Source organism: Protomyctophum parallelum (assembly GCF_964188405.1).
Source record: "Protomyctophum parallelum genome assembly, chromosome: 10".
NCBI lineage: Eukaryota > Metazoa > Chordata > Actinopteri > Myctophiformes > Myctophidae > Protomyctophum > Protomyctophum parallelum.
In genome coordinates, this window is record NC_139704.1 from 8,169,173 (window position 1) to 8,192,280 (window position 23,108).

Sequence of the window (23,108 nt, forward strand, 5' to 3'; positions counted from 1 at the left end):
ACCAGATGGCATGCCCTAGCTTGCTAGCTACCTCCATCTTTCAGGCTGTCACATGTGCATATAGCATTTGGTAATGTAATCTAACTCCAGCTCAATAGGGCATAGCAGTGGGCGTGGTTTTCTGGTTCCACTGGAAAAATCGGCCATTCATTTTCCCCATAGAGATTCACTTTTTTTTAATATCAATATATGGAATCGGGGTATTTATTATTTATTCTCCATGTAGGCCTATGGCTATCCAGGGTTTGATGAGGTCAGTGTTGTGATCTTCATGGAGAAGGCCATATATGGAGCGTGACGGACTAACTGACGACCATTTATGGTGGCGTGTGACAGACTGACAGGTTTTGCAGGTTTTCCAGTGGTGGAGAAAGTACTCAATTGTTTTACTTTATGTAAAAAATATCAATACTGCAATGTAGAAATATTCCGTACAAGTATGTACTCAAAATGTACTTAAAAGTTCAAAAGTATTGGCATCAAAATGTACTTATACCAAAGTGCAAAGTAACCTACTCACTATGCATAATAGTTTTCAAATGTATAATAATCATTTGAAAATAGCAGATCTACAAGCTCACAAACTGCGTCGGATTGATTGCATGCTGTGAAATAAAAACATCAATCAATCAATCAATCAATCAATCAATGGGACTTCAGCCATCGTTCTGGGATCGACTACAGCGGTCAGTTTAAAGATGGCGTCGTGCCTGAAGTCCTTCTGGGATCGACTACAGCGGTCTGTTTAAACATGGCGTCGTGCTGAAGTGGAGGCAGTAGGATTAGTGTTTTCCATAAAGTATGCTGCAGTGCATTAGCAGGTTTATTACCACACAGCTCAAGAAGAAGGCATCATCGGCGGGGAATAGTTTTTACTTTAAACAACAATTTAGGTAGGTCCTGAGCAGGTAAATAGCACACTTTTTGCAATAGGCCTACTCATTTGAGCTTTATGTGTTGTGTGGGCTATTGTTGTCCCGTCTCGGCCCTGCTGCTATTCATGTAGCCGCCGGGGCGACATGCTATAGAGCTGCGGCTAGCTCTGGAACCAAAAGCTCTCAATTCATTGAGACTATAGCGCTCAGACTCATATTATAATTTACCGTTTATAATGTGATTACACTATACATTCTGAATGGAACCGAACTCCACGGAACAACTAGATTTATTAACGTATAGGACTATTACGTGCCGCGTTTTGCGTCCTTTCGCAGTTTGTCAAGCTAGTTAGCTATTTTCTGTGTCTTTCTGTCTTTCTTTCTATACGTAGCGTAGCGGTCTTAACGTCAACGTGCAACAACGGTTGGCTTAATGAAAATGAACTGTATTTAAAGGGTGTGTAAGCAGAACTGGTCCCCGGGGGCGGGGGCCCAAAACAAGTCAGGTGGGCCTGACTCTAGAAAATTGAGCTAAATAAGACCCAGTCGTGTGAGGCAGGCTGTGACGTGAGCCCGAGCTTTTCACTGCAGAAGCTGAACCCCCCCCCCCCCCAAAAAAGCCTAAACATACAGAAGCACATCTTTATGAACTGGCAAGGGACCCTCTTGAGCGCTCATTCAAGTCTGTCAGAAATGTTGGGCTCGTCTGATTTTCGGTGGGATTTTCCTGCACAGGGTCCCAATAGAATAGAGAGTATGCACATGCATACAGTGAATGGCAAATCGAGTGGCAAAGTGAGTTGAACGTCGTTTAATGCAATCATATTGGACTTTTCTGTTTGGATGTATGGGCTGTCAAGGCCAGAAAGTAGTTTTTTGGCACTCAGTCGGTGTTCTCGCATAACTTCCTGGTTTGATGATGATGTCACGTGCATACCCTCTAGTGTCAATTGTTTGTATTATATTCTTTTTTTAAAGAGAAAAAAGGCCTATCTATTCAAGAAAGGCCAACTACTTAATACTTTTGCAGCTTTGCTGTGTACTGGGTGTGTGCCCAAGACCACTGGACCTGGCGTGACGGGAACCCCCTTTGGTTGCTTTTACCCTTCAGGACGAACCCCTTTTGGTGTTTTTTTTTCTTTCTTTTTTACCCTTCAGGACGGGAACCCCTTTTGTGGTTCTTATATCTATGTTGTGAAGTATATAGCAGCATAACATTTTTGTAATTGTTGAATAATATTTGAAGTTTTCTAGAAAACTAAATGGGTTAAGGCCATGTGTGTGTCAGGCTTTAAACCCAAGCTCATCATGCCATTATCTAGACCTAGAATGCCTGTGATCATTTAATTATACTTCGTAAATTTTCATGTATCTCAGGCATAGATGACTTGCACCGGGAGCTGGTCGATTTGAAAATGTGCGGCATAAATGTGATAAATGCTCCGTTTGTACTCACCCATTAAATTATTTCAAAGACGTGGAGTGAAAAATGGTCCTATAGTTTTATATCCATGTGAACGTTCTGGCACAAAACACGTATTTAGTGAATTATCTCCACTTTTTCAAGAGATGCACACGGACATCTTTCTCTCCGGGCGAGGGGACGTATTTGTAAACATGACGTATTTGTCAAATCAGTTCATCGATTTTTCCGGTCCCCCTCGCCCGGAGAGATAGATGTCCGTGTGCATCTCTTGAAAAAGTGGAGATAGTTAACTAAATACGCGTTTTGTGCCAGAACTTTCACATGGATATAAAACTAGAGGACCATTTTTCACACCACGTCTTTGGAATAATTTAATGGGTTAGTACAAACGGAGCATTCATCACATTTAGGCCGCCCATGTAGAACCCGAACTGAAATTAACCTGTGTGTTCTATGGCTCTGTATGTGAAATACTGTACATACTGTATGTAACAACAAGAGCCGTTCTAGGGCTAGCCATTATCTAACCGCCGGTACAGAGGTTGTTGGAAGGCACCCACCCTATTGCTTTGGCACAGGTCAGAAGAGTGTCACGTGTGTTTTGTGTTATTGCATGACATAACTATTGTTTTTTGTTATTTTTTTTTACATTTCAAGTCTATTACAGTGTTGATCTGAAATGTGATGTGTAAACTTTAGCATTTTAAAAGATTTGTAAAGATTAGGTTAGGTGGTGGGTTTCAAACCTGCTGATAACGGAAAGATGTTTAAAATACAGTACTGTGTATATAGTGTATAATGTCACATACAAATGCAATACATGCATTTCAATTGTATTGTATTTATGTATAATAATATTATGTATTGCTCAGGTCATGCACGGGTAATGGTAATAGCTGTGGATGACAAACTGCTGAGCGAGATGACATCTTACGTCGTCATTTACTGCCCTAAACAAACATTTAGACCATAGACTTGGCGGGGGGGCAGAACGCATCCATCAAAGCTGTGTTCAGGCACAAAATGTCTTGAATGTGTGAATGCAGCCCATTAAGACCCCGCCCCTCTCCCCTCTGCCCCAACCCCTCCCAAGTTATCTGTTGCCAGGTTATATGGCCTTGACTAGGGCTGAATGTCCAGTTGAGCTACTCTGCCTTGTCTGTTACCTTCTCTCATTGAGGGGTCTGCCATGAGTTGGGGCCTAAAGTTGGTATTGGTGTATGTATCTTTATGTCGGTGAGTCTATTCATATTCATAGAAAAATCAAGCGGCTATACCCTTTGTCCTCAACGAATGCTACACCCGACTGAATAGTGATGTAACTTTTAGGTGTTGCCCTCGGTGCAAATGATCAAGCAAAGAGAAAACATATTGTGAACAGGACAGGATAGGCAATCTTGGCTAAGCACACTGCAGCAGGTGCTCACTTTGGGTTTGAGTTGATTTTAGTGTGCCTTTGCTCTGCAGGCTACTGTCGTCCTTGCCCCTCAGAATGACGGACCCGGCTGTAAATAGGGTGGTGAGTGACATCATTCGCTCTCCTGAGGACAAGCGTGTGTACAGAGGCCTGGAGTTCACCAATGGATTAAAGGCTGTGCTGATCAGTGACCCGACCACAGACAAATCATCAGCAGCACTGGATGTACAGATAGGTAATCCATCTCATCGTCTCACCTCTTTCATTTGGATGTGACCATATTCAAATCCTTAACCCGTTAATACCACAATAGAAAGTGAAACAAGGCCTCACGCCAGGACTTTTTTGTTGTTATCCTTAATGTCTGACTGACCTGTACCTCATGCTGTTTACGTTTCTGATTAATAAAGTATTCAATCAGCCACCAATCAAAGACCTGAGGCTGATTGTACTAATGCCTTCTAAACCAGTAGTTTTCAAAAATTGTGTGAAAAGATTGCCAAGTGCTTGCCTCTGAATGGGTCTACAATGCATGACTAAGCTATCAAGTTTTGCCTATAGCTGTAAATCTAGTACTGATAATTGGTGTATACAATACAATTTCAAGGTACTTGGGCTTAATGAAGTATTTTTTGAGGGGCGCTAGCCCCTCCTATACACAGGTTTAATGTTTGTCTTTAGTTCAATGTTTGTTACCTCATGTTGTCTCTAATGGCGTTGGAGTTAGAGTTAGTTATATATTAGCGCCCCTCACTTCACACGGGTGTGATTTTATTTTTATTTTAGTAAGACCAGTTGGTGCATAAGACTGCATCTAATGTAAAATGCTTATGGTGCATACAATATGATAAAAGGATTGACTGGATGGATTCCTGTGTCTCTCTCATAGGTTCATTGTCAGACCCGGGGAACATCTCAGGCCTGGCCCACTTCTGTGAGCACATGCTGTTCCTTGGCACCGAGAAGTACCCCAAGGAGAACGAATACAGCCAGTTCCTCAGCGAGCACGCAGGCAGCTCCAACGCCTTCACCAGTGGAGAGCACACCAACTACTACTTTGATGTGTCCCACGAGCACCTGCAGGGAGCCCTGGACAGGTAACGTCCTAATAAGTTGATTGATTAATATAATTGTTAGCCAGGTCATATCATGACTTCTCAGTATGTCCTTTTTAAGCAGGTTTGGTCATGTTCAGACAGTGTCTCAGATTTAGTTTTTTCATTTTGGGTGTGCCAACCTTGTGTAATATCAATTATATGTAGTGTGCATCACTTTGTGACACACCTTTTACATGGTTCTTCTGAGTGTACTATTGGCTGCTGGGGCACGCTCATAGTTATAAAGGATAGAGTGCGGACTGCCCCGCACCCTGCTATTAATTTTGATGGAAGTGGCTTATTGAAGCACCCGGAAGAACGCTCAGATCTACTTCCGAAAAGACATGTTCTCGATTTGGACATCAAAAAGTGTCCATGAAAGTGTCATTCTCTAAGCTTCCTTGATGTAGTCCAGGAAGTAAGTGAGCCCAGTGTCCCAAACATCATTAAATTAAGATCTGGTTGAAAAAGGACTGAAGCGTCTCTTTTTCCCCATGCAATGGAACATTGGTAAATGAAAGCACATTTCAGACTTGACATAATCCCATGTGAATGAGCTGCAAAACATACGTAAGTCAAAGGGTAGTTCATCATCAGTTACACTAGGTCCAGATGTGAAGAGGGTTTAACGGTTAAAACCATTTAGGCCTGACGTCAAAATCCTAAATCCTGACAGTTTTCTGAAAAACCTTATGTTTTTGTATCAGTGGTGCTCAATATTTCATGTCCCCAAAAAATATATTCTATAAAATGATATGCCCAAAAAGGGTAAGCTACAGTAGGTTGTGGCACCGAATTGCAATAACATTCTTCTCTAACCTGTTATTTTCTTTATTCTGTGTGAAATTTTATATAGGATCGCATGATGCATGCACAGTCCACCAAAGGTATAGAGCCTTTTTGAATCTCGTCATCCAAGTATCTAAAGTTGAAGTGGTTATGGCTATTCCTTTTACATTATGGTTCTATAGTGATGTTGTTTTTCCTTTAGAGTCAAGATTTAAGAATCAAGATCAATGTCATTTGTTCATCCGAGTTAACTTATCAATATGCAAACGCGTGTTTGTCCATCAGAGCTGCATCTGTCTCCAATTACCACTGCTAGCCTTGAGTACACAGTCAATTCCTCAATTTTCATTAATCGATTTGTAACTCTTGAATGTACAATTGTAACAAATGAACAGATGAGAGTAATAAGCAGTGGCCTAAATTGGCATTCTCAGCATTTCCTGAAACCATGGGCATAGGGTGAGACGAGTGTCATAGGCGTTCTTCTCATGTGTCTACTCCGCTGCTTGAGAGAGAACATGGCTTTGGGTGGAAGAATTTAAACTGTTGACGGGATAGGCTTACCTACTTATTTATGAATGATTTGTCCAGCCAGCAGCTGTTTCTGTGTCATAGGCTAATTGTTCCCCTGTGTCATCGAATTGTGAGCACCATCTGGACAGGAGGAAAGGACAGTGCAGAAGAATGCTAAAATATTGATGACTTGGGGCCCTATTTTCGCCAGTGTCTTTTAACCATTTTTGAAAAATATTTTTGAATAGCTCAAATAGCCAATTTACAAGCAAACAACATCTTGATGTAAATCGGCTAGTTGAACAATATTATGTTTTCAAGATGGTAAAAAAAATCGTACTGTACAAGCTCTCCTCCCTGGCGTGTGGCTGGCTGGCTGGCTGCGCAACAGTGACACTTGGTGGTCAACAAACGCTATTTCCGTGCTTGGACATGGGGACACACATTGCTGTCTATAGGAGTGGTTAGAAATGCAAATAAGTTTAAGGGCTAAGGCACTGGTGAAAATAGGGCCCTTAGTTTGCTCCCTTTTGAAATGGCTAATGAACACCCTTGTGTAAGAGGGGAAGGACTGTGTTATTTTTTGAATAATGATGCATCTCTTTGATTAATGAATGTTCAGACGGAGTGCTAAGAGTACAACAATTTTCTCTGTTCTAGTGTTGATTTTGACAGCAAGTTTTAGTCATAGTTTACAGTTTAGTTTTGGTCACATTTTAGTCACCTGAAATGTTTTACTGTTAGCCTAGTCTTTAGTCTACTAAATGTCATACGATTTTTGGCAACTAAATCTACAGTTGATTTAGTCGTCTAAAATGTATTTTGACGGGCCTCGATGCCGTTGTAATGGCTGATTTGACATGTGCTGAAGCGCTGTGAGCTTGTATATCTATTTTCAGCATGCAACCAAGTGTAAAAGGACATGTCTTTTACTTATACTGGATCTCCCACATTTTAGTCGACGAACATTTTTCGTGATAGTATTAGTCGACGAAATCAACACTGCTCTGTCCTGTCTGTGAAGGTTCGCCCAGTTCTTCTTGTGCCCGCTGTTTGACGAGAGCTGTAAGGACCGCGAGGTGAACGCTGTGGACTCGGAGCACGAGAAGAACCTCATGAACGATGCCTGGAGGCTGTTCCAGTTGGAGAAGGCCACCGGCAACCCCGACCACCCCTTCAGTAAATTTGGAACAGGTATTTAACCACATTATTAAACGCAATCCATGCCAACCACGAGATACTGCATCTCGAGAAAAGCTATTATTACCATCTTGGCCATTCACGAGATTTGATTTAAAGTAAAATAATTATTTTAGCTTCCGTCTCTAGCCTCCATAGGCCTCCCATGGTAGAATCAGACAGTGGTTTTTAGTGCTCGGAATGGGATAAAGTACCATGTTGGGAGGGGTGGCGTGCAGATATGGCAGCTTTTACTCTGAAAGCCCCCCCTTCCGTTCCGTACAAAAAACCGGGAGGAATAATGTTGCTTGCTTACCTCGCTATAATTAGGATAAAGTCGCTGAATAATCCCTTGCTCATGTTCATATTCATATTTTGAACGAGAGGCATGTTGAAGTCAGAAATGAAGAGCTTAGTATATCCATCTGGTCAAAACCACGGAGAGGGCCCAGGCCGTAGCGTAACGGTCTGGGCACCGGACTGGTAATCCAGTCGCAGTGTGCCGCGGGTTCGACTCCCGGACCCGACACGGCCTTTACTGCATGTCATCCCCCCATCTCTCTCCCGTTTCCTGTCAGCCTACTGTCTGTCCCTTCAAAAATCAATAAAAGGCGTAAGCCGCAAAAAAAAAATCTAAAAAAAAAAAAAAAAAAAAAAAAAACACGGAGAGCTCCCTAGATTAGGAGATGCGAGTCATGACGCGTCTGCCAAATATTTGCCCTAGTTGGTCGACGTTCCAATTAAAGATTTTAACAGTATTAATGACAATTTCAGTCAAAATGTTACTTGAGAAATCAATCCATTGTGTGTGTAGGGATGGAGCTTACAATCTACTACGGTGAATGATGATGGCTGTGGGTTTAGAACGGCCCTAAGCCTAGAATAGCCAGCTGATGGCAGCCTTGAGTTCTACAGGCTTTAATCCTTCTAAAAATAGAACTGGATCAGGCCTGAAACTAACTAAGTCAAAGGGACAGGATACAGGTACCATTTGGACATGCAACACAAAACTCTTGTCATAGAAATGCTTGTTCTTCTAATTGTCTCCAGCTGTTGCTGTAGTAGATGTAATTTTATGTGTAGTGGCCTTTTGAATGTGCCATCAACAATTTATTGGCTTTATCTTTACTCCCATGAAGGAAGGACTAGATGATGATAACACTAATACACTTTATATAACACTGTCTTTTCATACATAGGTAAATGCAGCTCAAAGTGCTTTACAGAGCAGAACAGAAAACAACTAAAACGTGAAATGGCATTAAAACAAGCAAGCCGTTACAACGATAAAACAATGGCAAAGAACAAAACGACAGCAAATCAGGCAGAACAGTGACTGAGTACAGTACATGAGGTTGCCTGGAGGACCTGAGCTGGGTGGTTAGGGACATATCTAGGGCCTGGAGGACCTGAGCTGGGTGGTTAGGGACATATCTAGGGCCTGGAGGACCTGAGCTGGGTGGTTAGGGACATATCTAGGTCCTGGAGGACCTGAGCTGGGTGGTTAGGGACATATCTAGGCAGGCCATGTAGGTTGGAAGGTTCAAGACCATTGAGAGCTCTATAAACAAGTAAAATAATCTAAAAATCAATCTTAAAAACCACTGGGAGCCAATGTAGTGAGGCTAAAAACTGGAGTAATATGGTCTCTGGCTGCCACATTTGTAGTCTGTCATGTTGTTTTCTTTGGCAGGCCAGCAAAAGGTGCCTTGCAGTAATCAAGTTGAGGGAAAACGAAGGCGTGGATCAGCGTTTTTGCATCGTCTTAACGACAGATTGGCTCCAATTCTAATGAAAAAAGGCAGTCTTGGGTAGCCTGATTGATGTGCGTATTCAAATATAACGTAGGCTGTTAGTTTAAGTGGAGTAGAGCTTGTAAAAAGAGAACAGAAGTGCAGAAAGTGCATGCTAGTGAGTTGTCTTTACTGTGGAGATCAACTCTGATCAGAGAGATGACCCCCCCCCCCCACACACGACAATTCTGAAGTCACTCATCAGTAGGGATGTCTGATATTGCAAAATAATTGGCATAGAAATGTATCTTTGGGCGCATATGTAGTATTGTAAACTAAACAAATGTACTGTATTGTGTTTTGATTAACATCCGTAGCTCAATTTGGAAAGAATGTATTTTAGAAGAAATAAGGCAGTTCAATAATATGGTCGAATCAACAAGACACGTGCTGATGTATACAGGGCGGGCCGTCCCTCAACCCCATCCATCAGACCACTGGCCGTAACCCTCAGAGTTACAGCCACATAAGGGTCCATTTGGTTCCTAACTACCCATCATTTATCTGGGGACCTCCTGGAACCCCCTCACCTCAAGGACCCCTGGGGGGTTCCCAGAGCCCACCTTGAGAAGCACTGGTTAGGTAGATTGTAAGCCTGTGATGCATGGCGCTGCGATGCAGAGGCTCCAGGCAGCAGGCGATGCTGCGCTCCACCTCGCGGCAGGAAGCGGCAGCGGTCCCTGGCCATCTCCTCCCAGGGACCACGCCGCTCCTCCTCCAACAAACTCCTCCACGTCTCCAGGAGAAGCGTGTAAGGACACTGAGAAAGAAATATGTTGTTTGAGGGGCGCTAGCCCCTCCTATATACAGCTTTTGTCCCCACACGTCTCAATATTTGCCATTGACAATGAAAGGAGAAATTGGGTCAAATGTACTGTCCGCCAAATATGACTTGCATTTGTACGATGATAAGAGCGCCCCTCACTTCACACTATAGTCTTGAGATATATATATATATATATATATAAAAAAAATTATTATTATTTTCCCCTTTTAGGTAACAAATTGACCCTTGAAACAAGACCTGTTAAAGATGGGATTGACATCCGCCAGGAGCTCCTGAAATTCCACTCCACATTCTACTCTTCCAACCTGATGGGAATGTGTGTGTTAGGAAGAGGTAAGATCACAACCTGATGGGAATGTGTGTGTTAGGAAGAGGTAAGACCAGCCTAATGGGAATGTGTGTGTGTGTTAGGAAGAGGTAAGACCAGCCTAATGGGAATGTGTGTGTGTGTTAGGAAGAGGTAAGACCACATCCACATATTATTAACTGTTATTTAAAGAGTGTCCATGCACAATGCACATACGGTAATCACATATACAGTATGATGGCATTCATCAATGCAGTCACATTAAGAGCGTTGACCAAAGACCAGTATGGGTCAGTTAGTAGGTCGGAGTGGTTGTTGTCTGTCTGGGTCAGTTAGTAGGTCTGTATAGGACGAGAACAAGAACCAGCCTTATGTAGGCCTGTTACAATTATGACATAATCGCCTAATCGCAATTATTTGAGATAATTGTAATTATTCGTTTCCATGTTGAAAAATTACCATACACTTTGTGACATGTTGTACGCTTGTAGATCAACTATTTCCGCTATTTTATAAAAACAAAACATTTAAATTACTCCTCAGTGTCTGTGATGTTTGTGTGTGTGGCACATTTGCAAAGCCTGTATTTGACTAGATTTTTACTAACATCCATTAAACCTCAAATGGAAAATTTGGACTGCCCCGCTACAACATCTTCCAAGCTCACAATGTGTGAGCTGCGTGTGATATGGTAGATTTGGCTATTTCCAGGCAGCAAAGAGATTGGACGAGGAACAAAAATGAGCAGACCTAGCATTAACCCCTGAGAGACACCGGCCAACAAAGAATTCAGTGTTTATTTCGTCGACTGAAACTATGACAAAAAATAATGTTCGACTACTTTTTTCGCTGACTAAAACGAAATAAAAACTAAGCCATGATGAGTTGATGACTAAATATATAGACAATTTCGTCAACAAATATAAACTAGACTAAAATGTTAGGCAGGGACTAGTGAAGAAGAGATCATTTTGTGTTTGGTTGTGCTCATAAATACGGGTTGCGCTGTGAGCTTGTGTGTAGATGGGCTATTTTCAGCATGCAACCACGTGTAAAATCGGGCATTACGACACCATCAAAATACATTTTATCACGTGTATTATCTGCCCTCATCTGTATCATCTGCCCTGGTGTTCCAGAGTCCCTTGACGAGCTGACCTCCATGGTGGTCGATCTGTTTGGGGCGGTAGAGAACAAGAACGTGCCTGTTCCAGAGTTCCCCGAGCATCCCTTCCAGGAGGAACATCTCAGGGTGAGTGAGAGTGGCAGACAGACGGACGCATCGCCCCTACGTGTCTCACGTTATTTTACTGGGGATGTGCACAAAACGCATGGAAAATGAAATGGTTTCTACAGCTCTGGCCATTACTTAAATAAAGTGGGTGGGCGCATAGACATAAAAAGGTAGACGGCTCTGGGGCGCGTGTCTCCGTTGAAGGCAACATTTTCCCGAGATTTCTTGGGAAGCATGAGCAGAATCATGTCAAGCTTCCACGTACGTAACGGAAGTCCCGGAAAAGACGTGCTGTGATTGGCCAGCAGCAAGAGACATGGACATGGACATCACTTGGGCAGCGACGCAGCGTGCCTTCAGCACTTCTGCTTGACTTCTACTTCCTGCCTTCAATGGAGACACGTCGCTCCAATGAACTGCAGTGGCCAATGAGGCATCTATTTGAGTTTTTATATCTATGCGCATCACCCCACGTGTCTCACATTCTTACTGCGGATGTGCACAACACGGAGGAAAATTAAATGGGTTTCTTCTGCTCTGGCCAATACTTGAAGTGGGTGGGTGTGTGTGAGAGAGAGCTATTTCTGCAATGCCTGCAGAATCCTCTTCTAGTTTAAGTTGAAATAGCCCGCAGCACTTGCCGTAGCATTTGCACTAGCCTCGACGACCTTACAGGCATATGCAAAGGCTAAACATGTAATTTAGATAGCATTTTATGTAGCCAATTCCACTCTATAGTGTATACTTAATTTCAGTGTACAGATATTATACAGGTTATTAGCTTGCTTATGATTCTTGATGACTATGTATTTGATGTATTACCATCGTGTTCTTTCTTACTGTGAATCGCTCTGGTTTAAGAGGGTCTGCTAAATGCCTACATTGTAAATTGAATATAAAACAGCCAGCCGGGTGAACAATAAATCAACGGTAATTTACTGTACTAATAATAAATTGGCCAATTACTGCATTAGCCTCAACATTTTGTTTGTAAACTGTAAACTTCCTTAATTTTCATTCACTTTCTTTGTCCCTCCACTACAGCAATTCTACAAAGTGGTGCCTATCAAAGACATCAGGAACCTGTACGTGACGTTCCCCATCCCAGACCTGCAGAAGTACTACAAATCTAACCCGGGACACTATTTAGGACATCTGATCGGTCACGAGGGTCCAGGAAGTCTGTTGTCTGAGCTCAAATCCAAAGGTTGGGCACGATGCACCAACAAATGACATGCAGTAATATTTGTTTGGCAAATAATGAAGATTTATGTTGTTTTTCCAACATACCCGTTTGGGGATATTTTGAGCACGGAATTTCTGCCGCTTAATCTATACTCGGACCATTAAATCTGTTGAATATTAAGGCGGCAAAGTACAAATTTACGGTAAATGCTCATTGCAAATTCATCTTTTTATTTGCTTCTAATTTCACGCTTAATCGTGTTGTCTTTTTTTTCATGCCACTCAGGCTGGGTGAACACACTGGTTGGAGGACAGAAAGAAGGAGCCAGAGGATTCATGTTCTTCATCATCAATGTGGATCTGACTGAGGAGGGTCTCTGTAAGTACACGGTCAAACTGTAACTGTACATTTTTAACTCATAGGTTTGCATCTTGGCGGTCCCTAGAACAACACATTTTCAGATGGATGTCAGCGGCCAATTACATATAATGTTTGGGGGTCCTTGACATGAAATAGTTTGAGAGCCACTGATGTAGAAACATAGGTTCTTTTCAGAAACGGTCATGATTTAGAAGACCTTTGTAGAATCTGGTCCCAATGGGTTAATTTAACAAATGCTACACTCGTTGGAGTTAAATTGTGTGTGTTGGGGTGTCATTAGTTTGCTTGTCCTTTGCAGTGCACGTTGATGACATCATCTTCCACATGTTCCAGTACATTCAGAAACTGCGCACAGAGGGACCTCAGGAGTGGGTCTTCCAGGAGTGCAAGGTGATTCATGCACACATTGAAGCTTAAATGGAATTCCCTTATGTTAATCAGGCATTTTAGTTTAGTTGTAGGTACAAAAATAAACTAGTGATCAACAGTCAACATGTGCTGTCTCTTCCTGCAGGATTTAAACAACGTGGCCTTCAGGTTCAAGGACAAAGAACGACCCCGCGGCTACACCTCCAAAGTGGCCGGTCTAACGCACGTAGGTCCTCTCCTTCATTCATCGGCTGTGTGTGTGTGTGTGTGTGTGTGTCTCTCCAGGGCAACGCACTGCAGTGCATGGTTCTTCTGCCTAGATCCATGACTTATAGAGCACCGCAGTCCCGCCCCCTTTCATGACAACGAGAGACCAGGAAAATAATTCCCCGTTCATTTTCCCCATAGACTTTTCAAAAAGTATTTATTTAAAGACATTTATGCTGCGGACAAAGCCAACTCGAGTTGTGACAAATCATGACAATAAACACAATGTTTTGGGCAAATCAAATAATTTGTAAGAAGAAAAACAATACAAAGTGTTGTAACCTGCCTCTTTTTTCTTCTTTCTAATTATTTGATGTTTATTGGCATGATTTGTCACAACTCGAGTTGGCTTTGTCCGTGGCGTAAACGTCTTTAAATAAATACTTTTTGAAAAGTGAGGAAAATGAACGGGGAATCATTTTCCGGGTCTCTTGTTGTCATGAAAGGGGGCGGGACTGCGGTGCTCTATAGAGAAGACCACTACAGTACCAGTATCAGTGACTGTGATTACTATATATGACATGGCCGTCATAGACGCGTAATTATGAATCCCACCAATGTTCTAGGATTGGCTCCCGGGCAGGCATAGTTTTATTGAGGTGAAGGTTTAGGTATAGTTTAACTGAGGTTAAGGTTAGGTATAGTTTTACTTAGGTTAGGGTTAAGGTTAGGTATAGTTTTACTGAGGTTAAGGTTAGGTATAGTTTTACTGAGGTTAGGGTTAGGTTTAGTTTTACTGAGGTTAGGGTTAGTCACTCACAGCGGGGTTTGCCTAGAACTGCGGTGGGATCCATAATAACCCTAGACGGCAATACCCTCCTGCTCTGCTAATAATAGGACGTATATTTCTGTGAGCACACAGCCGGAATTTTGGCACACTGTTTTGCACACTAAAGTAATGTGAAGTAGTAATTGATGGCAGATCTAGTGCACACACTAATAAATAAGCAAACCTTTTTATTTGTATTATTATGCTCATGTTTTGATAGTATATGCATGCAGGCTTTCTACCACTTACGCAATTTCGATGGCACATTATGTAGCACTCTATAGTGCTTACTCATAGTTTCATTGTACAGATATTCTACTGTTCGATGGATGTTGCTTGCTTCTGATCCTTGATGACTATTTCTATGTATTACCATGTGGTGGTGTTGCTTACTGTGAGTCACTCTGGATTAAGAGTGCCTGCTAAATAACTAGATTATAAATTGCAGAGTTTCAACTTTCGGCGCATTTGATGCTCAACATAAAGTGGCAGCTAAACCCTGCATGTTGTGAATCAAACGGAACAGATTTTCCCAAAGTTGAAGCTGTCACTCAGTACTCCCAAACCCAATGAACCACATTGAAGGTGATTCATTAGATTTCTGTTTCAGTACTACCCTCTGGAGGAGATCCTGGCAGCCGAGTATCTTCTGGAGGAGTTCAGACCAGACCTGATCCAGATGGTGCTGGATAAGCTGAGACCAGAGCACGTCAGGTCAGTTCTAGTATAGTATAATTTCTTCTCCCTTGGGCCTGCTGAAAGGTGGATTTTCATGCCTAAATTTAGTACATTCAGTACTTTGCAAGTTTGCATCATAAAGGCCACATTTCAGCAAGGAGGAAGGTACAGTACCTTCCCAAAGCTGAGCTGTATTGGTCCAGTCATATGCAGTATATCTGGCCCAAACATCAAACAATCACTTGTTATGGAGCCCTGAACTGTCAGACATTTTGATCGATCGGATGGCTGGATGTTTGCAAGAGAGGCTCACTATTTTCAGCACTACTTTGCGATTGATCAGTGCAGAGTTCCCAGTTTAACATGCTTTTGAAATTGAGATGGGACCGGCAATGCCACATCTCCTAAATATAGATGGTCAATAATAGGTTGGCGAAACACATTAGCTACTAGCACACTCACCCTATTAATAGAAAACTAAGAGAATAGATTGGAAAGATGCTTGGATCGAATGTCAAGGTTTGGAAATTGGAAGGGAGGGAACACTGGAGCCCAGTGTAATATATTGATTACGTGTAACTTTTACCTTTTTAGTGGTAGGGGTTTATCCCATTTTGGGCGGGAACCCCTTTTGGCGTTTTAAGCATTGTTATACTTCAGCTATTGAAAAATAACAGATCGGTCTGTTATTTTTGAAAATGTAGTGCAAATCTTTGAATATATATTCTTTCAGAGCCAACGTTTTTAACTCAAATCTTTGCTTCTGGGGGGTCCCTACTCCTAGAACAACATATTTTCAGATGGGGGTCGGCGGCCAATTACATATAATCTTTGGGGTCGTTGACATGAAATATTGAGAACCACTGATATAGAAAAATGAGGTTTTTCAGAAAACTGTCATGATTTAGAAGACATTTTTAAAATTTCAGGCCTAAATGGATTAAAATAAATGAAATACACACAGTACCTATGTTGTAACTCATGACCTGGTTGCGTTCTGCCCTCTCCAGAGTGGCCGTGGTGTCCAAGTCGTTTGAAGGACAGACGGACAGAACGGAGGAGTGGTACGGCACACAGTACAAACAGGAGCCCCTCAGTGAAGAAGTCCTTCAGGTCAGTTACTAGATTCTCTCATGGGTGTCCAAGAAATCTCTATGATTAAACGCTAAACTTGGTGTCCTGAGGTGAACATTCTGCCAAAATGGCAGAACTACAAGCTCAGCTATTTTTGGCAAAGACATTTGGTTCAGAGGGGTAAAAGAAAAAGAAGTGGGCCAAGGATGGAGTCCTTAAGGACCCCCGGGCGGTCAACAAAGAATAGTGTGCCGCGGGTTCGACTCCCAATCCCGACGGCCTTCACTGCATGTCTTCCCCCCCCATCCCTCTCCCCAATTCCTGTCAGCCTACCGTCTGTCCCTCCATAAAATATATAAAATAAAGGAGAAAGCCACAAAAAAACATTTAAAAAACAATCCGTATCCGTAGGCTCTTCTCTCTGCTTTTCCAAAATCTTTCGGTTCTTTGTACTTTGTTCTCAGAAGTTTTGATTTTCGTGTGTGTGCGCGTGCGTGCCATACCTTTTTGTGTGTTTTCTCAGAAATGGGGAAATGCCGACCTCAACAGCAACTTCAAGTTGCCGATGAAGAACGAGTTCATACCTAATAAGTTTGACATCTACCCTCTGGAGAAAGACGCTCCGGCCTTCCCCACCTTAATCAAGGCAAGTGTTTATGCTCGTTAACTTCACAGTTCACATCAGCTGCACATTATGGTCAGAGTCTCTGTGCTTCCTCTTTCATATGATAATAAAGCGCTATCAGTGTTTTTGGCAGCAAATTTCTATTTTAGTTTTCTTTATAGTCTCTTGAATAGTTCATTTAGTTTTAGTGTTAGACTAGTTTTAGTCGACTAAATATAAGATTTTAATCGACTAAATCTACAGTTGAATTAGTCGACAAATGTGTTTTGGTGGGCCTTGATCCAGTCGTAATGACTGATTTTACACTCGCTGAAAATAGCAGATCTACAAGCTCTCAACGCGTCGCAGCCAAAATAAAACCATGCAACCAAAATAAAATGACTGTACTGGATCTCTTGTCCCTTTCTAACATTTTAGTCTTGTTTTTATTTGTTGGCAAAATTGACAGTATATTTAAGCATCATGGCTTAGTTTTTTTTAATTTTTCATGTTTTTGTCAGTGAAAAAAGGTAGTCGACATGATTTAGTCATCATGGCTTAGTTTTTTTTAATTTTTCATGTTTTTGTCAGTGAAAAAAGGTAGTCGACGATCATTTTTCGTCATAGTATTAGTCGATGAAAACAACACTGGTCAGTATTGAGGCATGAATTGAGATCTAAGACATGAATTTGTTTCTGTAGTGTTATTCACCAAGCTGAGTAAAAATGCAGTTGATATTTAACATCATTAAATCAAATTATTAGAACGAGAAATCACACAGGCATTTCGGTAAGATTGTTGTGATCTACCGACTTTGCTGAATCTACAGAATAGACTTTTAAATGCAAATAAGAAGTGTACGTGGCGACTTTTCAATGCAAAGAAGTGAGTGTACCGTATGTGTGTGTTTGAGAATCGCTCTTCTTCCCCCCCCCCAGGATACTGCTATGAGCAAGGTGTGGTTCAAACAGGACGACAAATTCTTCTTGCCCAAGGCGTGTTTGAACTTTGAGTTCTTCAGGTGCGTAACTAACGATGTCTCTGGTTATGCTAATGCAACACGTGTGATGTGATGATCTGGTCATTAATAATTCAATTGGATTCTTCTCACCACTTTATCCTACAAATCTTTCTTCCTCTCTTTTATTGGAATCTAAATGAAAACCACTGCTGCTTGCTCTATGCTGTTGCATATATTGGCTATTGATTGCATGTGAAGTTTCATTCCAAAATGAAATATCCTTCACAGACGACTCATTATAATGACGGGTAACTGTTGCTTCCATTAAGGGGCAATATTGAATATTTGTAAATGGAACTTTTATGTACAACTTTTGGAATGGAACCTTTCCTATATATTTATTTGGCATTCACTAAACGACCGCTAAAAGTCTGAAGGCGGTTAATCCTTTTTGATGATTTCCTGTGTGTGTGACTGTGTGTATATGTGTCACCAATACAAATTTAAGTTGACGATTAATTGTGACATAAATAAATAAACTATGTAATTGTTCTTTGCTTTGAACATTGGAACGCCAATGTTCAAATTGCACAGGGCAGATATGACAAATGACTTAAAACAAAAATCATTTAACATATTTTAACAATTTAATTTAACATATTTTCACAATTTAATTTAACATATTTTCTACAATCTTACAACACTTCGCGAAGTGATGTGTTGTAAGCTTGTAGATTTGCTATTTTTGAGAAATGTTTGAAAATATATATAGACATTTTTCAACATGGAAACGATTATGTAGTCTCGCAATCTCCGAATGCTAGAGTCTGGAACTACACCTCCCGAAATCTGAGTAAGGAAGCTGCCATTTCCGTTCAGTGGGGAGGAGGCTCCACTTTTATATTTTACTCATGATAGAGCTTCCGTTGCTCCAGACTGTATGAGAGACACTAACAATTATGCAAAAATAATTGTGATTATCTCAAATAATTGCAATTCTGTAATGCTTGTGACATGCCTGTGTGTGTGTGTTAGGGCTTTCACTACTAGTGATTTTTACTAGTCGACTAGTTGTTTAACTACCTAAAAAAAAAAAAAGATTAAAACAAATTTGTATATATATATTTTTTTTTTAAATATTTGTACATTTAAAAACTGTACATTGCTGACTATAATATAGCATTCTAGCTGATCTTGAGGCCTACAAAAAAACCAACTAGTCGACTAGTTGAATAGTTGACTAGTTGCTTAAAGCCCTAGTGTGTGTGTGTGGGGCTTGGCTCTGTGTGACTCACCACTGCCGTTCTCTTCCAGCCCGTTTGCGTACGTGGACCCGTTGCACTGTAACATGGCATATTTATACCTGGAGCTCCTCAAGGACTCCCTCAACGAGTATGCATATGCAGCCGAGCTAGCCGGCTTGAACTATGACCTCCAAAATACCATCTATGGGATGTATGTAAGTATTCAGACGCCCCCTCTCTCTACTCTAATAATATCGCCCTCAGCCTTAACGCATCACCTTCCCTCGGCCATCACGCAGCATCCCTGCCACACCTGGGTTGAGTAGGATTAGCAAAATACAAAATGGAATATTTTGCCTGATTTCTGTGGCAGAAAACGGAGGTGGTTTGCCAAGCCAAAACACTATACAGTATGGGGCAAAACAAATACAGATTTTAGAAGTCAGTTTACTATTCAGTGATTAAAGGTAGGGTAAGTGGTTTTTCTTTGGCTAAAATACGTGTTAAAAAGCTCTATTGTGACTCGTTGCTATAGACTAGTTTGTTCAGAGATGGTCTCCATGTCTCCCTAGCTTTTTATTAAGCAGAAATGCATTTTCAGGTCGGGATACCAATTTTATCCAATCGGGATAGAGAACGCAGTCAGGATATGGATTAAACGAGTGGGACAAAGAAATGAGGCGACAAAATTGGAACTGGAACACTATAATAGATTAGGCTGATAAATGGCTACTCTCTCCTGATTGGCTGAAACTTTGTCGCTTACCTGAAAGTGTATTTTCTGTTTATTAAAGAGACGAGGAGACTCCTGCTAATGGGCAAAAATATCTATAGCAATGATTACTGTATCACAATATAGTGATTTAACCTTTTAACTAAATTATTTTAGTTTTAACAAAAAATTATCACTTTAACTACTCTGGGCAGAGACAAAAAACAGTGCTAATATTGGACCCAGGTCTGGTATCCTTTACCTCTTCTTCATCTTTCCTTCATCTTCCCTCCTTCCTCGGACGCCTCCTAGCAACCCCAGCCCACTACTCCACTACTGTGGCGTTCATGGTGAATAAAAAGGACAGGTGGGACAATGATTGGACCCACGTTCTTTAGACGTCATAGTCATCAAAACAGACCTAACCGTTGATTTTTTGAACTGGAGGTGGATGCGGAAGAAGCGAACGCGTCACTGCAAGTCCAAGGACCAGCAGTGCTTTGACCAGCAGTAGTATTAATTATTTAACCCCTTCTCTGTCATGTCTCCTGGACAGATAAGAGAGCCGGCCCCCAGGCTGCATATACATACTCATAATCATTCTTCTTAGCCTCTCTGTCTTATATACTTTTATTTTTGCTTTGATTTGCATCTCCCCTTCCCCCAACAAACGTTTATTTCTTCTTATATATATTCTTTTCTCCCCCATATTTGTGTTTTTCCTGCTCCATCAGTCGCTACCTATACACAGACCCCCTGCACTGCAACATGACCTACCTGTTGCTCAGGTTGTTGAAGGATGATTTAAAAGAGTATACATATGCAGCCCGCCTGGCCGGGCTGGTCTATGGGGTAGCCTCAGGGATGAATGCCATCGTCGTAAGTAACGTCGTCTTGTCTCCCTTTCCTCCCACGGCCTGCTTCCAAAGGCTACTGGTGAACTCCTCTGGAAGGGGGAAATCCTGTTTGAGGCTTTCTGAGTGTGCAAGGATACCGGTGACCCCAGGGAGGGTGGGGAACCCAACCCTCTTTGAGGCGTTATGAGTGTGCACTGAGGACAAGCTTGGGTTTTGCTTTTCTTGGTTATTTTTCTACCGCTCCGCTATGCTCTACCACTGGGCTACTTTGCTGACATGATTCTGTGTGGGTTTTGTGTGCCGTGTGTTGCTGTGATGATCCCACTCAGAAGAATGGGTAGGCCCAGGTGTCCCCATGTCTGTATCGCGCGCGGTACATATCATACATATTTCCTAATACATTTATGTTTGCCGAGTCCTAGACCACTGATTGCCGATGTTGCAGAGTTAACATTTAAACAAAGGAAAAAAAATGTTTTAATGGATACATTTAATCATATTGTAACTGTCGGCAGAAACTCACAGCATTTCCTGTGAGCAACGTGAGTTTAATGTTGTTTATTGCAGTCAGATAGGACTGTTTCGTTTGGATGTATATAGGCAGTCAAGATGTATGTGTATGTATGATGATCTCATGTGCATACCCTCTATAGTAGAATTGCATCCCTGCCTTTTCTAACCGACACATCTCTCTGTGCTTTGCTGTGGTAATGCTGTGTTCCCTCTCTCTCACCTGCGTTCTTCTAACTTGACACAAATTATTTCTGCACTCTGCAGCCCTGTATATGCTTTGTGTCACTATTACACTAAGGGCAATCTTATGGCCGTAGCCATCTATTCTCCCAGACGTTGGCAGGTTGGCACTTTGCACACGCTACCAATTACCAGGTGCTTGTTTGAAGGGCTGGTGGGTTGGGGTTGACTTGAGTCAGCAGCGGTGCTGGCTGGCTGGCTGAGTGGGTGAGAGTGCGTCGTCAAGGTTAATGTTAGTACAAGAGATCACAGCTAATGTGTGACACCTCAGAGAGAAAGTGGGGGGGGGGGGGGGGTGTTGTGTCAGTGTTACTGACAGCGGCGTAGCCACCGCAGATTTGCTGAATCGTGAACGGCTATAAGATTTGGGTGACGTTATACACATGCGCCATATATATATATATTTAACCTTGACAGTGCATTTCTATTTTTAAATAACTTTATGTACATAAAATACACTGTTGTTGACCTCAAAGAGTGCAGACACGTCATAGTTTAGACCCTAGCACCTGGTGCAATCCAGGGCATGGATCTGTACCATGTGTTTGGATTGTTTTTTTTCTTTCTTTTTTTCCTTTTTTTTTTTAAATAATGTGCGTGGCTAGTGATTCAGGGGCTGGAGCCAGGCTAGTATAATGTCGTCCTCCAGAAAGTCTGAAAAATATTTTGTCTTTGGTAGGTTGGTCAATTCAAAAGAAATTGTATGAAATAAAACGATGAAATCCGCTTTAGTTTTTTGAGGGGTGTGAATTAAGTCCTAATCGACAGTACTTTCAGTAATTGCAGACCCGTTGTGATTTCAATTTGTTCTTTTGAGGAGCACATCCTAAGCTATAGAATATTTGTTCACGTCCATTATTTATTGTATCAACCACCATCAGCAAAACCTCCATTGAATTGGAATCAAATGATTTCTTTTTCCCATGTAAATGACACTGACTTGCCTTATCATCTTCTGTGTGCCACAGCTGTCCGTGAAGGGCTACAGCGATAAGCAAGACATCCTCCTGAAGAAGATCATTGAGAAGATGGCCACGTTTGAGATTGACGAGAAACGATTTGACATCATCAAGGAAGCGGTAATGGATGGCTCACACTGTTTGTTATGGCGTCCATCGATTGACATCATTTGATTTGACAGGCACTCGTCTGCCATTTACAGTGGATGTTGGACACAACTGTTTACTTTAGTTTCTTCCTTCCATTGCAGAGCTTTAACCCATTAAGACCTGAGGCCGTTAAGAAAAAGAGTTTTCTGAAAACGCGTATCGGTGGTGCTCAAACGTTTTCATGTCAAGGACCCCTAGAATTATCTGCATTTGGATCCCCATCTGAAAATAGGTTGTTCCAGGGACCACCCCCCCCCAGAAGCAAAGATTTGAGTTAAAAAGCTTTTAACCTTTTTCAAAAATAGCAGATGTACAAGCTCGTATATCTGCTATTTTTCAAAAGCTAAAGTATAAAATAATCAATGTTGTTCGACACTAAAGTTACACAGATCGTGTTCCAGGTCTTGATCGGTAACCGAAAGAGACAACGGAGTTCGGCTCTTTGACACGTTGTGAGCTTGTACATCTGCTATTTTCAGCATGCAACTAAGTGTAAAATGACTTATACTGGACTTATACTGGATTTCTTGTCCACTAGTTCCTTCCTAACATTTTAGTCTAGTTTTTATTGACGACATTGTCAGTATATTTTGTCTTAGTTTTAGTCATCGTAGCTTCGTTTTCATTTAGTTTGCATTTAGTTTTCGTCCGTGAAAACGGGTAGTCGACGAGCATTTCTCGTCTTAGTTTTAGTCGACGAAATCAACACTGGTCATCACAGGC

The 23,108-nt window shown here is 41.7% G+C and overlaps 1 protein-coding gene across 5 annotated transcripts in view; it reads left to right on the top strand.

The window, feature by feature from the left end:
- Positions 1-734: 734 nt before the first annotated feature.
- The window catches only part of ide (insulin-degrading enzyme), a 33,314-nt gene continuing 10,940 nt past the window's right edge, over positions 735-23,108 (top strand). The window contains exons 1-16 of one of the 5 annotated variants that reach the window (XM_083775648.1): positions 735-893; positions 3,772-3,956; positions 4,611-4,818; positions 7,145-7,314; positions 10,090-10,212; positions 11,326-11,438; positions 12,465-12,627; positions 12,892-12,984; positions 13,286-13,377; positions 13,502-13,582; positions 15,003-15,106; positions 16,081-16,183; positions 16,668-16,790; positions 17,688-17,770; positions 19,025-19,169; positions 22,245-22,355. In XM_083775648.1, the coding sequence (XP_083631774.1) occupies positions 802-893; positions 3,772-3,956; positions 4,611-4,818; positions 7,145-7,314; positions 10,090-10,212; positions 11,326-11,438; positions 12,465-12,627; positions 12,892-12,984; positions 13,286-13,377; positions 13,502-13,582; positions 15,003-15,106; positions 16,081-16,183; positions 16,668-16,790; positions 17,688-17,770; positions 19,025-19,169; positions 22,245-22,355 (1,989 nt within the window). In that variant the 5' untranslated portion in view covers positions 735-801. The other 4 variants (XM_083775649.1, XM_083775651.1, XM_083775650.1 and 1 more) reach the window with 4 other exon arrangements.